This window comes from Lissotriton helveticus, chromosome 1_1, assembly GCF_964261635.1.
Source record: "Lissotriton helveticus chromosome 1_1, aLisHel1.1, whole genome shotgun sequence".
Lineage (NCBI taxonomy): Eukaryota > Metazoa > Chordata > Amphibia > Caudata > Salamandridae > Lissotriton > Lissotriton helveticus.
In genome coordinates, this window is record NC_136057.1 from 1,708,221,270 (window position 1) to 1,708,245,889 (window position 24,620).

A 24,620-nucleotide genomic window follows, 5' to 3' on the forward strand; every position below is an offset into this window, starting at 1 on the left:
CTGGTGGTAACTGACTCTGACTGACCCTGGGCTCTGTTTAACCAGGCCCAGGGCCAGTGCCAAGCCAAAAGGAACACATTAGAATACAGTTAAGACACCCAACATACACTAGGGTACACTATGGTATGGTGGGGTACCCCTGTAATTGGCATGACCTACCCCATAAGCCCCTAGTATGTAATAGGGCAGGGGATTGAAACTACCTAGAAGTCTCCAGTATCCTGGGGCATGGCAGTTTAGAGGCCAGCAGATTTTCTGCACTTGCATGTGTGCACTGCTGAAGCCGGAGGTCAGTTTAAAAGCAGGACTGGTGACCAGGACAGCTTTTAAACCTCAAATTGTGCCCAAACGCGACTTTGGGGGTAGGGGCACTTACAAATGAAAAACCTACCATGTTTTTGCATATTAGAGACCCCCAGGGTCACCCCTAGATATCCCAGGGGTGGGGGTGAGTTATCTATAAGGAGCACCCTTATAAAATGAAGTTTTATATGCCTGGGTAGAGTGAAATTTTACATTTCACTCCCCACATTGTATTAAAGAGCTGCTCAAATTCGACTTTGATGCTAGAAGAATTGGGTATGGATGATCTGCAATATTTCTTCAGATTCAGAACCCCTGAAGTCTTCCATAGTTGCACTGAGAGTGGGGGGTCATGTAGAAATTAGGGAAATACTTATTAAATATGGTTTTATAAGCCCTGGTTCTTGAAAAGTGGCCCAGGTAATTTTCCCTATTGCAAACCCCATGGCCCATAGGTTGACATGGTAGGAAGTGATTGATTAATAAATATTGATAGGAGAGGACTAGCCAGACCATTCAAAGACTTCCCAGAATGTGCTTAGTAAATCCAACAATATTATATTGTTGAATTGCTTAAGTGTACATACAATAAGTTATGAGACTTTCTTGTTTGTAAGTCCAAATTCAGCCTTGTAGTGGTTTGCCCTGATTGGTCAGAGTTAAGTGGATTAGCCAGGCTGCTGGGAGGGCAGTGTGCTGTTCTATAGGAATGCCAGGCCAGGAAGTGTAGTCGTAAACTGCGCTCTTCAAAGGCAGAAGGGAGGCCTGGGTTTCAGTCCACTATGACAGTCTTGACAGAGTCAGGGCTAGGCTTAAGGAAGGTATGTGCAGATGATAGGCGGTGTGTTTAGCCAGCTCTTACCTCCTTGCTGGAAAATCAGCCATTATGGATTTTGAAGAATGATGCACTCTGGGACAAACTAATGCCACACTCCACAGGATGTGGTCATAACTATGAGGAGTTGCCCTGCTCTCATTGGTCAGCAGTGACCTGGTGCTTGACCCAGATAATTTTGAATAAGTATCTGAGAGGGGCAGAGCCCTCCAGATCTGCTGCTTGAAACTGAATGAAGCAAGAAGTGCCCTGCTGGAAAGTTTTTTTTGCTGTGCAAGGAACTCTAAGGCTTGACCTATGAAGACTGCACCATCTGAAACTACAGCCCTGTGGATTACCTTGCTGCCAAAGGACTAAGAGTGGAACTCCCTGCAAGCTACAGGTTAACAGAGCTCACCTGGACAGCCCCACAAAGAATTCAAAGCCTGGAGTACCAGTGGATTTGTAAGGGTTTTGTTCAAGTGGATTGCGGAACTGAAGTTTCTCACTTTCAATGACTCTCTTGGAGATTCCAGAACCTTGGATTGTGTGTTGGATACTTTGGGACCTGCAAGCAGAACGCCAGGAAGGTGTTCTAACTGGACCCCCCCTTTCTGAAGAAGGCGGCCAACTACAGTGGTGAGAATTCTTCAGAACAATTTATAAAGGTGTGTCCCTGACAGGAAACGAAATGACTTAAAGGGGCGCTGCTGGTTTCTAAGCACTAGAAAGTGACTAATCTTTAAAGATTCATATCTCTAGTTCCCTACAGTGGATTATTTTCGTTGTGGTGTCATTTAAAAGATAAAGATAGTACCTATTTTTATAAATTGGTGTTGGATTTTTATTTTGTGTTGTGTCTTAATTATTTACTGAAATGGTGTTTTTGAATGCTTTACATACCTGTCTTTGAAGTTAAGCCTGTCTGCTCGCAGCCACGTTAGCAAGGGTTGAGCAAAGGAATACTTTTCTAAGACCTATGCTGAGTCCTATCATGTGTTAGTGGCCTTATTGCCAGTGGCAGACCTACATTTGCCCCTACCAATAACCCAGTTTCCAACATTTGGTGGCAGCGGTGGGATGAGGACTTGTGTTTAAAAAGTACACCTTTCAGTGAATAATTTAAGATTTTAAAAATCCTCTAAATTGCCTTAGAACAAAACTTTTGAGTTTGATTTTTCGAATTTGGACTAAACTGTTTTTACGCCGTTGTTTTGATTTTTCCAAATTGTTCTAAGTCTATTGTGCCTAGTTTTTGTGACCCAAAACTAGGGAACCATGGAGCTGAACCTGGCTAAACTGTCCCAGTTTAAGAAGGCGGATCTTAGGGAACAGTGTAGGCTTAGGGGGCTGTGTCCTGCAAAGAAGAGGAGGAAGGCAGGGTTTCTTGAGTCCCTAAAGGCCTGGGCCAGGGCAGCGGAGGAGAACCCAAGGGGGTGGGAAGATGTCCCCCCCCCCCAACCTCACCCGAGAGAGGGATGAGGATGAGACCTTTCCCATTGTGACTAGTGTTAGCCAGGTGAATGAAGGTGGTGGTGGGAGTGGGGAAGGGTCCCTTACTCAGGTACCACTACTGTCCCTTGCAGAGAGACAGCTTCAGGCTCAATTGGAGTTGATTGCCTTGGAGAAAGAGAAATTCGAATTGGGTAAGAGGAAATGGGAGAGGGAGGAGGAGAAAAGGAATGGTGGCAGCGAAAGTGAAGAAGATGCTGAAATGCCCAGGGGTGGTAGATTTGAACCTAAACTTCCCAAAGGCATAGTACCCAAGTACACTGAGGGAGATGACATTGACAAGTGGCTAGCAGCTTTTGAGAGGGCCCTTAAAATGAGTAGTGTCCACTCTAGGTATTGGGGCGCAATACTGTGGGAGTTGATTCCAGTATCTGGGAGCGATAGGCGCCTGACCCTGAAGGGAGAGGATGCAGAATCATACCAGCAGATGAAGGCATGCTTAGTCAAGAGATTTGGTTTGATTCCAGAACAGTACAGGGTGAAGTTTAGAGGCACCCAAAAATTTTGTTCAAAGTCTTGGGTAGACTTTGTGGACGTTTCAGTAAAGGCACTGGAAGGCTGGATTGTTGGCAACAAAGTTGACACATGAGGGATTGTATAATTTGCTTTTGAAAGAACACATTTTGACTAATTGTGCAGAAGAGAAGTTACGCCAGTATCTAGTGGACTCTAAGCTGACAGACCCCAGAGAGCTGGGGGAATCGGCTGATGAGTGGGTGAGCACCCGGGTTTCCATTAAGCACCAGGGGGATGACCAGAAGAAAGGAGGACAGGTCCCTCCCCAGGGGAAAGCCCAGGGAAATGAAGGTCAAAAACCGAAGGAATTCTCCAAAGACCCACAAAAACCTGCACAAGGAGGGGGGTCCCCGAGCCAACACAAATTCAAAGGGAGGGAGTTTCAGGGTAAGCCTGGTAGGTTCTTTGATCCCTCAAAGGTGGGTAAGTGCTTTGACTGTAACCAGTCAGGGCATAAGCAGGGAGATTCTGTCTGCGCCAAGATGCTCCCCCCTGAGGGGCCATCCACAGGGATTGCCAGTGTCAGTGTAGGGGTGGAGAGTGGTGCTTCAGAGAGGGCTAGTCAGGTGGTGCAAGCAACCTTAGTGTCCCTGGGAGGGGTGAATATTGCCACTCTTACTGCCTTACCTCTAAACATGGACAAGTACAGGCAGAGGCCTAAAGTGAATGGGACTGAGATTGAGGCTTTCAGAGACACTGGGGCTAGTGTAACTATGGTCCTGGATGAACTGGTGCCCCCAGAGAGGTTACCTGGCGAGTTTCACCAGGTGACATATGCAGACAGCACTACCAAACTCCATCCCATGGCTGTGGTGGATTTGAAATGGGGAGGTGTGACAGGCCCTATGAAGGTAGCTGTGTCAAAGGTGCTCCCAGTCCAGTGTTTACTGGGCAATGATCTTGAAGCCTCTGCGTGGTCAGAGGTGGCGAGAGGACTCATATGAAAATATTGGACCTCCCTGAGTGGGTATGTGCTGTGACTAGGTCACAGACTAGCCAGAAGGGAGGGGCTGGACACTTGGTCCCTGGAACAAAGGGCCAAGCATCCAAGTACAAGGGCACTGGGCCTGGTGAGCCAGCCCAGGGAACTCCAGAGGTGCAGGAAGAATCTAATCCTAATGGGGAGGATCTGGCCCCTGAGGGAGGGACTCCATCCCTGCCAGAGCTGTCAGATTTGGCACAACTGACAGTAGCAGGTGGACCCTCCAGAGAGGAGTTCAGTCAGGGACAGCGTGCCTGTCCTACCCTTGAGAGCTTGAGGCGGATTGCTTCTAAGCAAGAGGAAGGGGATGACAGTGGGTTTCACAAACTCTACTGGGAAGATGGACTGCTTTATACTGAGGCCAGAAACCTCGAGGAGGGGTCAACCAGGAGATTGGTGGTGCCCCAGAAGTACAGAGAGTTCATCCTGACTTTGGGTAATGATATCCCCTTGGCAGGACATTTGGGACGGACAAAGACATGGAACCGGATGGTGAACCATTTCTACTGGCCCAATATGTCTGAAAAGGTAAAGGAGTTTTGCAGCTCCAGTGTCACCTGTCAGGCCAGTGGCAAGGCAGGGGGCAAGACAAAGGCTCCCCTAATACCACTGCCAGTGGTTGGGGTTCCTTTTGAAAGGGTGGGGATGGACATTGTTGGTCCCCTGCACCCACCTACTGCATCAGGGAATTGGTATATCTTAGTGGTAGTTGACCATGCTACTAGATACCCTGAAGCCATACCTCTTAGAACTATTGATGCACCTGCAGTGGCGAGAGCACTGCTTGGTGTGTTCACCAGAGTGGGTTTTCCAAAAGAGGTGGTGTCAGATAGGGGCACAAACTTCCTGTCCAGCTATCTGACTGCTATGTGGGATGAGTGTGGTGTCGACTACAAGTCCACCACCCCCTATCACCCACAAGCAAATGGTCTTGTTGAGAGATTCAACAAAACCCTGAAGGGCATGATAAATGGGTTGTCAGAGAAAGTCAGGAGATGGGTTGTTCTCCTCCCATGCTTACTGTTTGCCTACAGGGAGGTGCCACAGAAAGGGGTTGGTTTCAGTCCTTTTGAGTTGGTGTTTGGACACCCTGTGAGGGGGCCATTGAGCCTGCTAAGAGTCTTTAGAGAAGCCTCTTAAAGAAGCTAAAGACAATGTGCTTGATTATGTGCTAGGCCTGAGATCTAGAATGGCAGAGTACATGTACAAGGCAAACAGGAAACTGGAGGCCAGCCAGGAGCTAATGAAGCACTGGTATGATCAAAAGGCTACTATGCCCGAGTATACTCCAGGACAGTTGGTGTGGGTGTTGGAGCCTGTGGCTCCCAGGGCCCTTCATGACAAGTGGAGTGGGCCCTATCCAATCTTATAAAAGAAGGGTGAGGTTACCTATTTGGTTGACCTTGGCACCCCCAGGAACCCTCACAGGGTTCTGCAAGTGAATAGATTGAAACCACACCATGACAGGGCAGACATGACCATGTTAATGGTCACTGATAAGGGTGTGGAGGAGGAAACTGAGCCTGTGCCCGACCTCCTCTCCACTAATGTGCAAGATGGGTCAGTGGAGGGAGTTGTACTCTCTCCCAAATTGACAGACCAGCAGGACAGAGACTGTAAGCAGGTGCTAGAACAGTTTTCTGGCCCGTTCTCTTTGACCCCAGGCATCACTGAGTGGTGTGTGCACCACATTGACACTGATGACAGCCTACCTGTCAAAAATAAACTGTACAGGTCGTCTGACCTTGTCAGAGCCAGCATTAAAGCTGAGGTTGCTAAGATGCTGGGGGTAATTGAACCGTCTGAGAGTCCCTGGGCCAGTCCAGTGGTACTGGTACCTAAACCTAATCCTCAGGGGGGACCCAAGGAGTTACGGTTCTGTGTGGACTACAGAGGTTTGAATGTAGTCACAAAGATGGACGCTCACCCTATACCTAGAGCCGATGAGCTCATTGATAGGTTAGGGGCTGCTAAGTACCTGAGTACTTTTGATTTGACTTCAGGTTACTGGCATGTTGGACTTGGGCCTCTTGGCAGGGTCATCCCTGAACTTTTGCCTTCCTCCAATATTCTCTCTGACCTGTTTTTGTTGGTTTAATGACTCTGGGCACTTTACCACTGCTGACCAGTGCTAAAGTGCATTTGCTCTCCCTGTGCAAAATGTATATGTGATTGATTTCCATGATTGGTTCATTGGATTTGCTGTCAGTTCCCAGTAGAGTGCACCAGGAGTGCCAGGGCTTGTGAATGCCAATGCTGCTAGTGGGCCTGCAGCGCTGGTTGCGCCACCCACAGAAGCAGCCTTTTAAAATGTGTCTAGGGTCTGCCACTACAGAACCTGTGTGCAGTCTGGTACTGTCATGCTGGCTGGGCAAGTGCACACACTTGCCAGCCTCTAAACCTCCCCTTAACTTCATATTAGTCACCCCTATGGTAGGCCCAAGGGCAGGGTGCATTGTAAGTGTAAGGTAGGACATGCTCTGATGTGTGTGGCATGTCCTAATAGTGAATTACAGCCAACATTTTTTTTTCACTATTGTAAGGCTACCTGTTCTCTTAGGCCAAGATGGGCTGCTGGAATTATTACACTCTATAATCCCAGCAGGCTCAGGGAACATGGTAGAAAATAAAGTTTAGTATGCCTGAACTCAGAATAATAAAATACTTCTTTTAGTAAAGTTTATTTTAATATCCTGTGTTTGCAAATGCTACTTTTAGAAAGCTAGTATTTGCTTGCCTAACCATTTCAGCCCGCCTCTGCTAGGATGTGTATCTGCTGTCTGGGTTGTGTGAGTGACAGGGCGGGGGGATGACAGGTGGTGAACGCAAGGATTACACCTTGGTTGGAGGTGGGAGTGCCCCTGGACTCTGAATAGGGCTGTGCTCTGCCACCACAATGCTGGCTCCGCCCCCTGGGGAGCGACTGATGACTCAGCCGACACCTGGCCCAGGAGAGGCGAAGCACTGTCAACAAGGCACTCCTGGCTGCCCCTGTCCACACAATGCTGGCTCCACCTCCTGTGGAGCGTCTGATGTGCCTGCCCCTCGCACTGAAAGCAGAAACCAGAGTACACCCAACAAAGTGCTCAGAGACTGAATGAAGTTATGCAGAGGCCCCCCTGGCCTGTGAGAACAAAGAAAATGCTGTATAAAAGTAGAAGCCCTGCTCCTTGTAAATCAGAATCCTGTTTCCCACAACGAACCTCTGCCCAACTAGAAGGAGAAGACGACGCTGGAAGGACTGGCCTGCTGATTGCCTTGCTGAGGAAGGAGAGGAAAAGACTTGCTGAAAAGACTTTGTCAACTTGTGCTAGAAACTTTCTCCAAGGGCTTGTCTGAGCTTGCCCCCTGATCTGAACCCCAGGACTAGTGGGTTCTCTGTGCCTTGGCTCGTCTGTGATTGAGCCGTGTGTTTCCTCCCGCCGGAGGCAAGACTGCGCCCCCCCCTTGCCCCCTCCTCGAATTGTGTCACTCAGGAGCTTGCCTGCCCTTTCACCCGTTGAGAGCCGCTCTCTGCCCCTCGGGTCAGGCCACCTGCTCCTCTGCCACTGTTCGCTACTGGAGGACTTGGAGTGTTTATCTGCCCCCCTCCCGCCGGAATCCTGGTCTCCTGAGCGCACATCCATAGCCTGGACGGCCGCCCGTGCGCTGTGATCGCACCCGGCCGCCCCGCTGTGCCCTCTGACCTGTGGAGAGGCCGCGTCGCATACCCAAAGGACTCGCCACCTCTACTGGCCGTATTGGAGGTCTCCGTGCCGCGCCCCGTCTTCGGAAGCATCCTGCCATTCTTCAGATCCCAAGGTACGTCTGCGCTTCAAAGCGCACCAAGAGCCTGATCCGTCCCCCTGCATCGAGGGACATTTGCCGACTCGTGGGGTCAGTGCGCCTAAGCAAGAAATCGACAACGGGCTCGGGGCCCGCACCGTTCTTATTTCCCCGTCAGCCTGTAACTGTGTACTAAGACCTTCCCGGTGCGCGTGGCCAGAGGGGCCTCTCATCGCCTCCCTGCTCCTCACTGCAGCCGAGAGCCCCCACCTCCGGAAAAGGCCCTGGGCTCCTCGAGGCTCCTCTCATCGCCTCCCTGCTCCTCACTGCAGCCAGGAGCCCCCACCTCCGGAAAAGGCCCGGGTTCCTCGAGGCTCCTCTCATCGCCTGCTTGCTGCTCCTCAGCTCAGCCCCCACCGTGGGAATCCGAGTTCGCCTGCTCACGCGAGATGCGTGAGTCTTGGTAGGGCCCGGGGTTTTCTTCCGTGCGGAGCACAGAGGAGCGCTGCGAAGCCCACAGAGGCGCTTGGGAGCGCCGTACCTTCCAGGAACGGGGCAAGAGGCCCCAAATATTGCATAACAAGAACTGTGGCATTATCCTTTCTAAAAGAGTAACTGAACTGCCACAAAAAGAACTATTTTTAGCAAAAGAGACTAAAAGGAAGCAGCTATTAATTCAAAAGAACACTTGCCATTTTTCTATGATCTTGTGGCCTAACAAAAATCGTTATATCGGTCTTGTGATAAGTCTTGCCTGAACATATATATTTTTATATATAAAGGAACCATATTTTTATAAATCTACAGCCTGGTGTCCATTTGTGGGGGGATTGGTAAATTTACTGTATGTGTTATTACAATTGCTTAACTAAGAAACACCTGGAGAATAGCCTTGGCTGCTCACGCCACGCACCTAGAGGGTGAGCAAGGGTAATTCTAAGGGGTCATCCTTCGCCCTGACTTAGAGGAGAGGGTCCCCGCTTGTCACAAGTAAATACTTGCGCCGACCAGAGACCCCCAATTCTAACATGGCAGATTGCCCTCACTGATGGAGCAAAGGAGAGGTCAGCATTCTCCACACCAGAGGGATATTATCAGTTCAAGGTAATGCCCCTTGGATTAAAAAATGCACCTGCCACCTTCCAAAGGTTGGTGATCAGGGTCTTGTCTGGGTTGGAACAGTTCAGTGCAGCTTATCTGGATGATATAGCTGTATACAGTTCTACCTGGGGGATCACTTAAACCACCTAAGGGAAGTGAGTCAGGCCATGCAGCAGGCAGGCCTGACTATTAAGGCAAGCAAGTGCCAAATAGGGCAGAGTTCTGTAGTGTACCTGGGCCACCTGGTAGGTGGGGGCCATGTACAGCCTCTCCAAGCTAAAATCCAAACTATTTTGGATTGGACAGCTCCTGTTACCCAGACTCAGGTCAGGGCATTCCTTGGACTGACAGGGTACTATAGAAGGTTTGTTCAAAATTAGTGGACCATTGTGGGGCCCCTAACAGAACTGACTTCTAATAAAGAGGCCCAAAAAGGTGATTTGGACCCCAGAGTGTCAGAAGGCGTTTGACACTCTGAAAGCTGCTATGTGTTCAGCACCAGTGTTACTGGCCCCTGACTACACAAAAGAATTTGTAGTTCAGACTGATGCATCAGAGCAAGGGATTGGTGCAGTTTTATCACAGCTAAATGAGGGGGCTGGACCAGCCAGTTGCCTTTATTAGCAGGAGGCTTCTTCCCAGAGAACAGAGGTGGAGTGCCTTTGAGAGAGAGGCTTTTGCTGTGGTGTGGTCACTGAAAAAGTTGAGACCATATTTGTTTGGGACTCTCTTTCGTGTTCAAACTGACCACAGGCGTCTCAGGTGGCTCATGCAGATGAGAGGTGAGAATCCCAAGCTGTTAAGGTGGTCCATTTTCCTACAGGGAATGGAATTTACAGTGGAACACAGACCTGGGGTTGCCCATGCCAATGCAGATGGACTTTCCAGGTTTTTCCACTTGGCCGATGAGGACTACCAGGATGTAGGTTAGTAACCCATCACCTTACGTTTGGGGGGGGGGGGCCTATGTTGCAAAGTCATCCTGTGCCCTGGGCACCCCCCAACTTTTTGCTGACTGGAACTGGTGGTAACTGACTCTGACTGACCCTGGGCTCTGTTTAACCAGGCCCAGGGCCAGTGCCAAGCCAAAAGGAACACATTACAATACAGTTAAGACACCCAACATACACTAGGGTACACTATGGTATGGTGGGATACCCCTGTAATTGGCATGCCCTACCCCATAAGCCCCTAGTATGTTATGTTATGTTATGTTAATAACTTTTATTCGGCGCACAGCTGCCCCAGCGAAGGGGCGTCCTGGCGCCTGTCCAAATACCACAACACAACAGATCAGAGCCGGGGAAAGAAGAGATCAATTGCCAGAAGCGAACAGGTGGGTTTTAATAGCGCGCCTGAAAAGAATAAGACTATCCAGGGCACGGATGTGTACAGGGAGAGAATTCCATAGGTCAACTGCCAGAACGCGAAAGGAGCGCCCTCCCATCCTACTCAGTCTGAACCTAGGCTTAATCGCCAGGTGGTGAGATTCAGACCTGAGGGAACGTGTGGGCAGATACGGAGCAATAAGGCCCGCAAGGGCAGGAGGGGAGGAAAGCTTCAGAATCTTAAATGTCAGACAGAGAGCCTTAAATTTGATTCTCTGTCTGACCGGAAGCCAATGAAGGGAAGTCAGAACAGTAGAAACAGAACACCGCCTCGGAAGGCCCACAATGGCACGTGCAGCAGCATTCTGCACAATCTGAAGCCTAGAAGCCTCAGCCTGGTTCACTCCAAGTAGCAAAGCGCTCCCGTAGTCCAATCGCGACAAGATGGAGGCCTGAACCACCAGTTGCCGCGTGGGGGGGTCGAAGAACTTAAGGACAGGCCTCAGTCCCCGCAGGATACCAAAACAGGTAGCTGCTACCCTCTTCGTATGGCTGGCAAAAGAAAGATGGGAATCCAGCCACACCCCCAGGTTTTTAACTTCGGCCGCTGGAGTGGGAGAGACCCCCAGTTCGGGAGGCCACCACTGGTCTCCCCAAAGTTCCGTCTGCCTCCCTAGAATCAGGACCTCGGTTTTTTTAGCGTTAAGCTGTAAGCAGTTGCAACACATCCACTTAGCCACAGCTATAAGTCCAGCTCGAAATCTGGGCGCATTCACCTCAGGGTCTCCGCTAAGTGTTACCGCCAGCTGCGTGTCGTCGGCGTACGATGTCATGGTAAGGCCACATTCCCTGACGACAGCAGCCAGCGGTTTCACATACAGATTGAACAGTGTAGGACTTAAAGCGGAGCCCTGGGGAACTCCCAGACCGAGAGAGTGGAACGAGGACTGGCCAGGTGGAATGGCCACTTTAAAACACCGGTCCGAAAGGAAGGAGCGGAACCACTCAAGAGCTTTCCCTCCGATACCCACTTCCTCCAAACGCCGCACTAAAATGTCATGAGACACCGTGTCAAATGCGGCGCTCAGGTCTAACAGCAGGAGCGCCGCTGTCTGCCCCGCATCCAGCACTGACCGCAAGTGCTCGGTCATGAAGAGCAGGGCCGTTTCAGTGCTGTGTTGAGTGCGGAACCCATTTTGACTCTCGTCAAGAATGTTATTACGAGAGAGATGGGTAGACAGAATGGTATTCACGTGTGCCTCAGTGACCTTTGCGGTCCAAGGCAGGAGGGAGATGGGCCGGTAATTTTCCGGGAGCAAGGGGTCAAGATTGGGTTTCTTCAAAATAGGGCTGACCACAGCTTGCTTCCAGGATGGAGGAACCACGCCCTCAGTAAGGGAAAGATTGATAAGATCCAGGATGGGCTCACGACACAGCGGCGGGAGAAGAGTGAAGAACTCCGGCTTCAATGGATCTAAGGGAGAGCCAGATTTAATTTTGAGGCTTAGAGTGTCAAATACCTCAACAGACATAGCCGGCAAGAAGGACAAGGTCTCCACAACCAAAGTCTTCACAGTACTCGGAGCCTCCGCGGGGACGGAAGATGTAAAACCTCGGTAGATTGCCTGCACCTTCTCCACGAAGAAGGATGCCAGGCTCTCACAGTGTGAATCCGTGCAGATTTCTATCGAGGTGGCCCGTTTCCCCATCAGATCTTTAAGTACCTTGAAGATAAGCTTGGAGGGATTGGAACTATTGGAGAACTCAGTAGCATAATAAGCTGCCCGAGTTTGACAGATGGCTCTGTGATAGTTTTTGAGCTGGGCAAAGTACAGTGATTTTAACATGGGATCAAAGGATTTCCTCCAGGCTCTCTCAGCTTGCCGGCACGTTCTTTTAAGCTCGGCAAGGTTTTCATTATACCAGGGACTGCGGGTCTTAGCATGACATTTAGACCAGCGCAGAGGTATAAGAGAATCGAGGGCCGTGAGAACCCAGTTACAGAACTGTTCGTAGCCCTGTTCCACATTCTGCAGTTTGCCTAAAGGCTGTGCCTCCAATATCCCAACATAATAGGGCAGGGGATTGAAACTACCTAGAAGTCTCTAGTATCCTGGGGCATGGCAGTTTAGAGGCCAGCAGATTTTCTGCACTTGCATGTGTGCACTGCTAAGGTCTGAGGTCAGTTTAAAAGCAGAACTGGTGGCTAGGACAGCTTTTAAACATCAAATTGTGCCCAAACTTGACTTTGGGGGTAGGGCCACTTAAAAATGAAAAACCTACCATGTTTGTGCATATTAGTGACCCCAAGGGTCACCCCTAGGTATCCGAGGGGTGGGGGGTCAGTTATATATAAGGAGCGCCCTTATAAAATAAAGTTTTATATGCCTGGGTAAAGTGAAATTTTACATTTCACTCCCCACATTGAATTAAAGAGCTGCTCAAATTCGACTTTGATGCTAAAAGAATTGGGTATGGATGATCTGCAATATTTCTGCAGATTCAGAACCCCTGAAGTCTCCCCTAGTTGCACAGGGAGTGGGGGGCCATGTAGAAATTAGGGAAATACTTATTAAATATGGTTTTATAAGCCCTGGTTCTTGAAAAGTGGCCCAGGTCATTTCCCTATTGCAAACCCCATGGCCCATAGGTTAACATGGAAGGAAGGGATTGATTAATAAATATTGATAGGAGAGGACTAGCCGGACCATTCAAAGACTTCCCAGAATGGTCGTAGTAAATCCAACAATATTATATTGTTGAATTGCTCCTAAAGTGTACATACAATAAGTTATGAGACGTCCTTGTTTGTAAGTCCAAATTCAGCATTGCAGTGGTTTGCCCTGATTAGTCAGAGTTAAGTGGATTAGCCAGGCTGCTGGGAGGGCAGTGTGCTGTTCCATAGGAATAACCAAACTAGAAACGATCTGCCCTCAGTGATACAAATTAGCGGCTCACAAGGAGTCCAAAGGTTTTAGATTAACAACATTGAGCTCACCACAAAACACGGTCAGGCCACACGATTAATCAGACCACATGTAGAAAAATAGACATTTTTATTCTCTTTTTAGTGTATAATTTCGTAGTGCATCAGTAGTTAAATAACAATAAAATTGGTAACAAATCAGTTAACAAAATTTCATGTAGGCCCCACCTCACCCTTTCAACAATCATCCAGCATCATCCTTTCTCTTCACTTATACCTCCCACTCATTCAAACAGCTAACCACACAAAACACAGTTCATACACCATCCTCATCATTAATTCACAGAGTGATACATAGAGGGGACCCTGAAGAGTCTTCTCAGCACAAAGCCGGAGACCCAAGATAGAGCTAGCAGGATCCGAAATGACAACGCCGACTCGCGTTTCGGTCCTTGGCCTGATCTTATGGCTGCACCTTCATCAGGGCTTTCACGTCGGTGGAGTGGGGCAGAACACAACAATCAAACAGATGGCCAATCTAGGGGTTGGGCCAGTTTGGTGGCCTTCGACAGAATATCTCACATCTAACGATCCCACTTCCAGCGTTCATGGAGGGGGGACACCAATGCATCAGATGTAATTCTAATTAAATGTTCCTTTTCAGGATAAGGCACAGATAAAGAATACTCATTCCAGATATTCAGCGGAGTTTGAGAATCCCGTCTCCATGCAATAACCGGAAACGTATACACGGCAAACAAGGTACCAAGCGATCACAGAGACTCCGCGGCGATCATCGGAGGCATAGTCCGCAGGAACCCGGGTCCCCAGTTTCGGTCCTAAGGGTCTTTAGAGATACAGATATAATAGATCCACGACCGAAGTAACACCGCTTTCCGAGCCTCCGTCACATCAGGAGGGCTTCAGGAAAATCTGTTCTATAGGAATGCCAGGCCAGGAGGTGTCGTAAACTACGCTCTTCAAAGATAGAGGGGAGGCCTGGGTTTCAGTCCACTATGACAGTCTTGACCCAGAGTCAGGGCTAGGCTTAAGGAAGGTATGTGCAGATGATAGGCGGTGTATTTAGCCAGCTCTTACCTCCTTGCTGGAAAATCAGCCATTATGGATTATGAAGAATGATGCACTCTGGGACAAACTAATGCCACACTCCACAGGATGTGGTCATAACTATGAGGAGTTGCCGTGCTCTCATTGGTCAGCAGTGACCTGGTGCTTTACCCAGATAATTTTGAATAAGTATCTGAGAGGGGCAGAGCCCTCCAGATCTGCTGCTTGAAACTGAATGAAGCAAGAAGTGCCCTGCTGGAAAGATTCTTTTGCTGTGCAAGGAACTCTAAGGCCTGACCTATGAAGACTGCACCATCTGAAACTACAGCCCTGTGGATTACCTTGCTGCCAAAGGACTAAGAGTGGAACTCCCTGCAAGCTACAGGTTAACAGAGCTCACCTGGACAGCCCCACAAAGAATTCAAAGCCTGGAGTACCAGTGGATTTGTAAGGGTTTTGTTCAAATGGATAGCGGAATTGAAGTTTCACACTTTCAAGGACCCTCTTGGAGATTCCAGAACCTTGGATTATGTGTTGGATACTTTGGGATCCGCAAGCAGAACGCCAGGAAGGTGTTCTAACGGGACCCCGCTTGCTGAAGATGGCCCACTACAGTGGTGAGAATTCTTCAGAGCAATTTATAAAGGTGTGTCCCTGACAGAGAAAACAAAATGACTTAAAGGGGCGCTGTTAGTTTCTAAGCACTAGAAAGTGACTAATCTTTAAAGATTAGTATCTCTAGTTCCCTACAGTGGATTATTTTAGTTTTGGTGTCATTTAACATATAAAGATATTACCTATTTTTATAAATTGGTGTTGGATTTTTATTTTGTGTTGTGTCTTAATTATTTACTGGAATGGTGTTTTTGAATGCTTTACATACCTGTCTTTGAAGTTAAGCCTGTCTGCTCGCAGCCACGTTAGCAAGGGTTGAGCAAAGGAATACTTTTCTAAGACCTATGCTGAGTCCTATCATGTGTTAGTGGCCTTATTGCCAGTAGCAGACCTACATTTGCCCCTACCAATAACCCACTTTCCAACATGACCTCACTGACGTGGTCACGTACGTGGATGACGTCAGGGCGGGGTCATGTGGCAAGGTCCCCCGGCGCGCAGAGGTGCTGCTGCAAAAAAATTCCGGATCCAGTCTGACGCCTGGGGATATTCTAAGTTATGGAATCCGCGGCTAGAAGTCTCTATCAGATGCTCAGGATATTGGACCAGTAATCTCCAGACACTGGACCACCATTCCTTCTGAGGATCAAAGATGGGTATTCAGAAGCGGCTGCGAGGCGTTGCGCGGAAGAGTAAAACTTTTTCTTCCACTTCAAAGGCGCTTCTAAAATAAAGTGGGGTTTTCCAACAAACTTGCCAAAATGTGCTTTTGTTTAAAAGGGATAACTAAACACCCTTGCAGTGGTGTAAATCCAAAACAAGTTACATCTGAAAAATGTTAATGTGAGAAAAAGAAATTAGCTTCTTGGCAGAACGTCTTGGATGAGACATGTAAACCATCTCCACTCCCACCACCCCACCTTAAAGGGTTCTTCTCCCTCGCTTACCATGTCGTCTTAATTTCATTAAATGTGCTCTTGGTAAGAACAGAGTTATTAAACTTTCAGCATTTTCCCATCTGTACTCATCTTATGTATTTGGTTTGCTTGCAATGTTTAAATCATGCCATATTTTATTGAAAAGCATTCCTGGATGTCAGTATATGGGACGTTCACATCCTAGAGGAAATGCCCTCAGTCCACAGTACCCGGTTTCGCCTGTTGGCGGCGTTAACACTTTATGTAATCATTTTGGGGCTGTATTATGCCATTTTTGGGGACCACAACTGCATTCTGCTATACAAATGACGCTCAGTATGACAATGTTTGAAAGCTGCAGCCGTGGGAGTGAACATTTACAGAGAAGGTGGGACATGCACACGCCTTTCGCCAATTGCGTGCTGAAATCCACACACACGAGTTTAGTGAAAATCTGGAGACGTCTGTAGTGATTCCAAGAGGCCCTGTTCTTAGAACAGCGCATGCGCGCTGCGCTAGGCGAGACCTAAAAAGGAGGATGTTACGGAGCAACAAGCTTTGGCAAAGCCAATAGGTCTCGCCTACACAACAGCTGTTGGTTTTGTCAATGTGTTTTTGCCATGCTCTACTCTACGCACCTGTAGTCTACACCAACGCAACCTAAGCAAATGCACTCTACCCACTGCACTCTAAGACACGCTACTCTGCAAGCCTGCATTCTGAGCCACTGAGATCTACGTTACTGCATGCTACGCCACTCTACACCATTGCTCTCTATGCCACTTATTCTATGCTGCACACTGTACGCTACTTCTCTCAAAGCACTCTACGCCAATGCACACTACCCCACTCTACACCATTGTGCTCTACGCCACTCTACTACTCTGCACCACTGTACGCCACTGCTCTCAACACTCTACTCTGCAACACTCTACGCCAATGCCCTCTACACCACTGCACTGTAAGACACACTACTCTGCACCACTGCCCTCTATTCAGCAGCACTAATCTCCACGTCAATGCACTCTACGCCACGCTAATCTGCTCTGCACGCCAATTTACTCTACGCTACTGCACTCTACACCTCTATCCTGCACCACTTCACTCTACTCTGAAACAATCTACTCTTTGCCGCTCTACTCCACCCTGCGCCATTCCACTCTACGCCACTTTACTCAAAACCAGTGCACTATACCACTGCATTCTATGCCAATCCACTTTGCACCACTGTACCTTATGCTACTTCACTCTAGGCCACTCTACTCAATTCTATGACACTTTACTCCACTCTGACACTCCACTCTACGGCACTACTCCACTTTACGATGCTCTACGCAACTCCCTCTGTCACACCATGCCACTTTTCTTCAATCTATTCTACGATACACACTACTCCACTCCAGTACTCCATTCTATGCCACTCCACTCAAACTCTATTCACTCCACTCTAAGCCATTACACTCTACTACACTACAGCACTCCATTCTAAGAAAATCTACTCCACTCTAGGCAACACCTTCTACGCCACTCCACACTACTCTGCATCACTCCACTCTATAACACTCAACTACCCTCCACGACACACCAGAACACACTATGCTACTCCATGACACTACACTCCATGCTACACCACTCCACGCCATTCCACAACTCTCTACGCCATTCCGTAACACCCCACTCTCCTTTACACCACTAACTTTTAGCCATGCTGAACAGCTACCAGGCTGGTGAAAGCTGGAATACAACATGGTTAAAACACATTGGCAGTAGCTCTTGCATAGGCGAGATCTACTGGCTCTACCAATGCTGGTTACAGTAAGGGAGCACTCTGAAGGATACAGTAAATAGGGTAGGTTCTTCAGGAGGGACGAACTCGAGCTGGACCGCCTAAAACAAATAAAGGCAGCAATTAGAGAGCAAGCGACTGTGGGTTACAAGCCACAAAGCCAATGGTAAGCGATGGGCGGAATGCATTCCCAGGGAAGGTTTCAGAATGTCCCCAAGATGTCTTTAGCAAACTAGACAGCTGCGCAGTCTGGTAGGCTGCGTCCTAAGAAGCCAGTCTTGATTAGTTTTACATGACAGATCACACATTTCAACACAGGATCATACATCCACGCAAGCCAAACGACTTCCTCCATGAAACGGAAGTTAAATAATGGTAATGGACCTCGCATTTCACCAGATGCTTCCACTGCTCCGCCTCACTTGGGTGGAGGTCTTAGGTGCATCGTGCTCCTATCTTTTTGGGGAATGCTGGTTTGCTTCTTTTTCGTTACAGAGGGTTCCTGCCCTTCCTTCATGTATGCATGCACGTGTGCATAGTAAGTACAGAGAGCCTGCCAGTTTGTATGAGAAGCAAGGTGCATATATAAACACATTATGACTAGAACTCCTAAAGGTATAAATCCTGACGTTAAGAGATTCAGTTTCGGTGTTTGATACCAACCACACTTGCTTTAATGTCAAGGGGCACAGCTTCGATCCCTCGTCCCCACCTGGAATTACCCGCTGCAAAAAACCCCAAAAAACTGCTAACTAACTCTAGTGCAGAAAAAATAAATGACGAAGCAAGAATGCATCGACATGAAATGTACAAAAAGGCTACTTTATTTAGAATTTCTTTACACCATAAATATACTTACGGAAACAACTGAATACTGAGAACATCTGAGGGAACCACAAAAAGAAAACTGTAACATTATAAAAGACAGCGTAAAAAATATTTCTTTTAGTTTAGTTTTCAAAACACAGTCCTCCTTTTGCTCAGATTCCAAGTGGATGGATAAGCGTCTGGGATGGCTGCCAAGCACAAAAGCCCGTGGGTGCTTCAAGTCATGCGAAACCAGCATTAAAACTCTGTGGGCCAAAACTCTGCCACTGTCTGGAGACCGGAGGGGAGGCGGTGAGCGAGCATGGAGTTCCCATGCTGCATCAACCAACACGAACACACACCTCTCTTCCTTATGAGAGACACTATTTAATTAGCAACAATACATCATATAGGAACAAGGCTAATTTTATGGCAAGTCCCCCACATTCGCCTTACAATTTGGAGTTCTTAAGCCCACCTTCCTTCACTACAGGGGCGCCTGTCCACAAAGGATCAGAGGACTGGCGTAAAGCATGTCCTGCACAGGCCCCTGGCACCGGCTCAGACGCACACGGGAGAGTGCCACTGGGGTATGCAAGTCCCTATCCAGGCTGTGCCAGGCTATCACTCGGAACGCAGCTGAACTTTTAATTTTTTTTGTCTTTAAAACCACTGAACGTCTGCATCTCTTTATTCAAACTATGTGATGACCAAGATGGCAACTCACAAATTCTCCACACAACCAAAACAGGAGTGGACAGCAAGGCAAGCCTGGCTTCTACAGATCGAATGGCCCCACCCCCCCCCACACTGAGACCTTTGGGGCCGACCAAGTGTCAGGAAGGGAGATTAGGACAAAGGGAGCAGGCCAGCACACACCCCTTATTGCCCCATACTCCTCAACCCAAACCACTGATCACCGTGAAGACTGGGGGTGCAGGGTAATATAGAACACCAGCCCTCACCTACTGCTTACATCTGAAGCAAGCATGCCCGTGGGATGTAGGCAGAGGAAGAGTTTGAGTGACCAGCCCAAAACACATTTCACTGAGAGCTGCTGAAGGTAAAGATAAAAGCTGTGACATCTCCTATCCACAGAGACATCTGGCTCCAATGGGGACATCTTGTCCTGAAGTGAACGTAACAGAGCTGCATGATTTGGGTGGCACAGACCAGAAATGTGCTCACCCATTATAGCAGAATCATCAAGCCGCAAGGGGTTATCATGAGTTTCTCCTCGTAAACTGGCTTCCAGGCTGATAAGGAAGCTCTCAAAATCGTGGAGTATTGTGACAATCCACCACAGGGCCAATGGAAGAGGCCTACTTCTAGAGGCTTAATGAGCTACAGCATAGCAGGAGCACCCCAAGAGCTCAAAGATCAGCGTTGGATTCAATGCTTTTTTCCATCCGGGCAATAAAAATAACTCAAACCACCATGTGCGACGTAGACAACCTGTCAGTAACTAGGAGCTTATTGGGTAACCACGCACATATTGCAGAAGTGCCTGAAAGACAGATGATACGATGTTACGATGCAGGAAAGGGATTCTTCACTTTTTTGATTCCATTTTCAGTCTTCATCCTCATCATCGATGACCAGTCGCTTCCTTTTAGTCGGCCTGCGGTTCTCGTCAGAATCCGAGCCCCCTTTGTTCCCATGGTGCTCAATCACATCATCTGAAGGAAACAAACAGTTAAACATTTTTTAGACATTGAAGTGCCTTTAAACGGGGCAGAGTGTAGCATGCAACCCACTATATCCCAGACCCACTGGACTTTTTGGGACACTAGCTTATCTTACGGGTCGGCAGACTATCCCTGGGTCTCATAAACAGTACAAGCGGACCACCCATCAGACCACTTTACTCGGACAACCTAGGTCAACAGCACTAAGAAAGCTCTCATTCACCCACAACGTTGGCAATGACAGAACACACCTTTGCCTTCGACTTCATCATCATCGCTATCAATCAGTCGGCTTCTCTTGCTGGCCGGCTTCAGCAAGGCATCATCCTCCCTGGTATACCAGATAAAATACAAGGGTCAGTGTATGTGCATTTGGGTGACAGCAGATACAAGCAGGATCATGTTAACCTGGACAGCATTATGGGGGCACACAGCACCTACAATGAGGCAGTACACATCAGGAGAGTTTCAAAGCAAGCCACCAAGTTGGGACTAGTCCCACTGAAGCTACTTGTGACCTGTAGAAATTTTTCAGAAATAGAAACATGTTTGCAGCCCCTGTCATCTCACCTATTGGCGCTCTCCTCTTCCTCTGGATCAGATTCCATTGTTATGTTGGCTGGCTGGGACACCTCGGAGGGCTCCTCATCGTCTTCAACAGGAGAAGGCGCCGCAGGTGAAGCTAGGGAGGAGAGAAGTGTGTGAACAAACTGGGTAAAGCTTTAGTCCTGATTCACCGCCATCAATAGTAAAATATCAGCGGCAGCAGCAGACGATCACTAGAGCATGAGCTTTCGAATTGTCAGTGGGAATGAGCGCTTGAGCTCCTTGCCAGGCTCAATAACCAAACATCCTTCTGATCACATTCCGCTAAATCCGAAGGGCTCAACACACGCCCAGGAGAGATGAATCAGTGGCAGAGTTTCAGGATTACCACAGAATAGATAAATGTGTCGCACTGACATTCATTGCATGTGAATTCAACTTGTGTGGATACCCTTAGAATCTTCCCAGAAGCTGGGCCTTCAGGCCTACATTAAAAAGTTCTGCACTAGCGCCCATCTTGACTTACACTCGTGCTGCAGCCCCCACCCCCCGGATTGTCCTCATTGGGTTTAGGGTGCCTCACATTCCATGACAGCGCCCCCTTGATCATTCCCACATGGATACCTGCCGAGCTATTGCACCGCTCAGGCTGGAGCAGCTTCACACATTACATCTCGCTGACTGCCCCGGCTGTTACTCTTAGGAGCACAGAACGGCCTCTTTAATTTTCTTAGGAGATCGCGGCTGAAACTATCGCCACAAAGTCTCTCAGACACAGCTTCGATGAGAAATGAAAATGGCTCCTGAGACTCAGCTAGAGACCCATACCTTGGTACTTTGGGTAAGAATTTGTTGAAACTGCCTGAATTTTGTAGGTCAAAGGACGTCAGTTATTTTGTAGTCTTGGTTAACTTCTACCCTCCAAAGAAATGATTTCCGTTTACTTCCCTCCAAATGAATTTCAGGGTCTATGACATTTCATCTGGATGCATTTCACAGAAATAAAACTTAGGCAGATATTTTTAATTTAACACCAATTCGATGGGAATTAGACCTTTTCCTAGACCATGTATTCAAATCGCTTTTCTCAGCAAGAACTATATAGTTAAAAATTCATCTTAATCGTTAATGAAACTACACTTCCTCCACACTACAATTTTTGTAGATTTTTTTTAATATCCTGAAACTTAGCCATTTCTGCGACATTTAATTCTGTTCCAATTTCTAACTTGTCAAAAGCTTGTTCCTATCTTATACGCCGAACCATGATCATAATTATTTCCAATTTACCCACACTAACCCTATCTTGATTCAAACCAGAAGTTTGGCCCTTAGCTTAACTTTGTCCCAGAGACTAATCATGACCCCTATTCTAACCTTTACTGTAACCTCAAACCAAAATGTAACCCTTCCCTCTTAAATAATATCAACACAATCCTTCACCTCACCGTATTATTCTAATTTCAATGAAAGGTGTTTTTCCAAGAAGAAAATAAATGTTTTCAGTGGCACGCACATACATAGATGTAACAACTCAATAGTGGTAAGCTACAACACAGACCAGGCCCTTAACATGTAAACTGCAGGACTTCAAAAACAGTTCAGCTATGAAAGCTAAAAGTGCGAAAATGACATCCTAGTGCTAGGAAAAGGAGTCTTGCTTTAGCATGACTGATGGGAGAATCAGAAAGCTGGCAGCATGACATCCAGCCATGAACAGAATTTGTGAAAATCACCAAAGAACGTCTTACATTTAGCCTTAGAACTAGGAGCAGAGGGAACCTTTGTGGATACTAGTGCACACTGCAGAATTATTGCATATGTGCAGCTCCTACAGCAATTTACAAAGATACTTCGCATTTTGGTATTTGAAGCTATGCACATTTGTATAACGAATATGCTACTTACCAGTATGCATCTGTTCTTGGCATGTAGGGCTGCTGACATTCATATCTTTTGCATAGATTGCCGCCTAGTGTTGGGTCCGGATGATTGCACACTGTTGTCCTGGAAGAGTCTTCGAAGTATCACGAGATAGGTGGCTCCTCCCCTGGACTACAGTGCGCATGGGCATCGACTTCATCCCCAGATTGTTTTTAGCCATTGTGGCAAAGATGGAGTGTAACACTGTGAGTGATGACCATGCTAAGAGTAATTGTAAGTGCTGCAGCCGCTACAGGCGCCGGGGTGGAGGGCGGGCGATATGAATGTCAGCAGCCCTACATGCCAAGAACAGATGCATATTGGTAAGTAGCATATTCGGTTCGAGGCATGTGGGCTGCTGAATTCATATCTTTTGCATAGAATACATAGCAGTCCCTCCATTAGCGGCGGCGGCCGCCTGTGCCAGCTGCAGCAGTTTGAAAAAGTGTTTTTAGAACAGTCTGCCCTACAGCTGCCTGCTGTTTGGAGTGCACATCTACACAGTAGTGTTTTGTAAATGTGTGTGGGGTAGACCAAATGGCTGCTCTACAAATGTCTTCTAAAGGAATATTTCCAAGGAAAGCCATGGAGGCCCCCAACTTGCGGGTGGAGTGTGCCCTTGGGGGGATTGTTAAAATGCGCTTTGCTTTTTGATAGCAAATTTGAATACACTTAACGATCCACCTGGCTATACCTGCTTTGGAAATGGGGTTGCCTTTGTCTTGTGCTGAAAAGGCAACAAAGAGTTGTTTCGTCTTCCTAAAATGTTTGGTTCTATCAATGTAATACATTAAAGCTCTTTTGACGTCAAGAGTGTGGAGCATTCTCTCCGCCACAGACTCAGGATTTTGGAACAACACAGGCAGTTCAATAGTCTGACTGATATGGAACTGTGAAACCACCTTTGGAAGAAATTTAGGGTTAGCGCGCGCAGCACCACCCGGTTGGAGTGAATTTGTATGAATGGCTCTTGGATAGTTAGTGCCTGGAGTTCACTAACTCGTCGCAGTGATGTAATCGCTATCAGGAAAGCCACTTTCCATGTCAAGAACTGAATCTCGCATGAATGTAGAGGCTCAAAAGGTGGACCCATCAGTCGGGTGAGGACCACATTAAGGTTCCATTCAGGAGCTGGTGGGGTCCGGGGAGGAATGACTCGTTTGAGTCCTTCCAGAAAGGCTTTAATGGCAGGCACTCTGAAAAGTGAGAGATGCTGCCTGTTTTGGAGATAAGCCGCTATGGCGGATAAATGTATCCGAATGGAAGCATATGCCAGATTGCATTTGTAAAGATGTAGCAGATAACAAATGATGTTTTGCGTAGACGCGTCAAGCGGGTTGATGTTGTGGTCTGCACAATAAATGACAAACCGTTTCCATTTTGCCGCATAGCATGCTCTGGTGGTGGGCTTTCTTGCCTCCCGTATGATATCCATGCAGTCGGGAGGCAAGTTGAGGTAGCCAAATTCTAAGACCTCAGGAGCCAGATCGCCAGGTTGAGCTGTTGCGGATCTGGATGCTGAATGTCGCCATGGTCTGCGTCAAAAGCCTGGGTGTGAGGTGCAGCCTTTGATGCGGTACCACGGATAGTTCTAGAAACGTGGTGTACCATGGTTGGCGTGCCCACGTTGGAGCAACCAGGATGAGTGTCATCGAGTGTTGCTTTAGCTTGCGTGCCACCAGCGGTATTAGAGGTGCTGGGGGAAAAGCGTACGCAAATCTGCCCGACCAGTTCATCCATATCGCATTGCCCTGCGACTGTGGGTGTGGAAACCTGGCGGCAAAGCTTTGGCATTTGGCGTTTTCCTTTGTGGCGAACAGGTCTATCTCTGGATGACCCCACTGCTGGAAGTACGGGTGGAGTACAGATGGATGTATCTCCCACTCGTGCATTTGGTGGCTGTGCCTGCTGAGCAGGTCCGCCATCTGATTGTCCTTGCCTGGGAGGTGTTCTGCCATGAGGAAGATGTTCCTTTGAATGGCCTACTTCCACATGCTCTGAGCCAGATGAGACAACTGTGGAG

At 48.0% G+C, this 24,620-nt stretch overlaps 1 protein-coding gene across 3 annotated transcripts in view; it reads right to left on the reverse strand.

Annotated features, from left to right (window-relative positions):
• Window positions 1-18,436: 18,436 nt before the first annotated feature.
• The window catches only part of TIMELESS (timeless circadian regulator), a 327,088-nt gene continuing 320,904 nt past the window's right edge, over window positions 18,437-24,620 (reverse strand). For all 3 annotated transcript variants that reach the window (XM_078689100.1, XM_078689101.1, XM_078689102.1), the window contains exons 27-29: window positions 20,699-20,810; window positions 20,380-20,459; window positions 18,437-20,119 (exon numbers count right to left, since the gene is read on the reverse strand). In XM_078689100.1, the coding sequence (XP_078545226.1) occupies window positions 20,013-20,119; window positions 20,380-20,459; window positions 20,699-20,810 (299 nt within the window). In that variant the 3' untranslated portion in view covers window positions 18,437-20,012. The remainder of the gene's footprint in view (window positions 20,120-20,379; window positions 20,460-20,698; window positions 20,811-24,620) is intronic.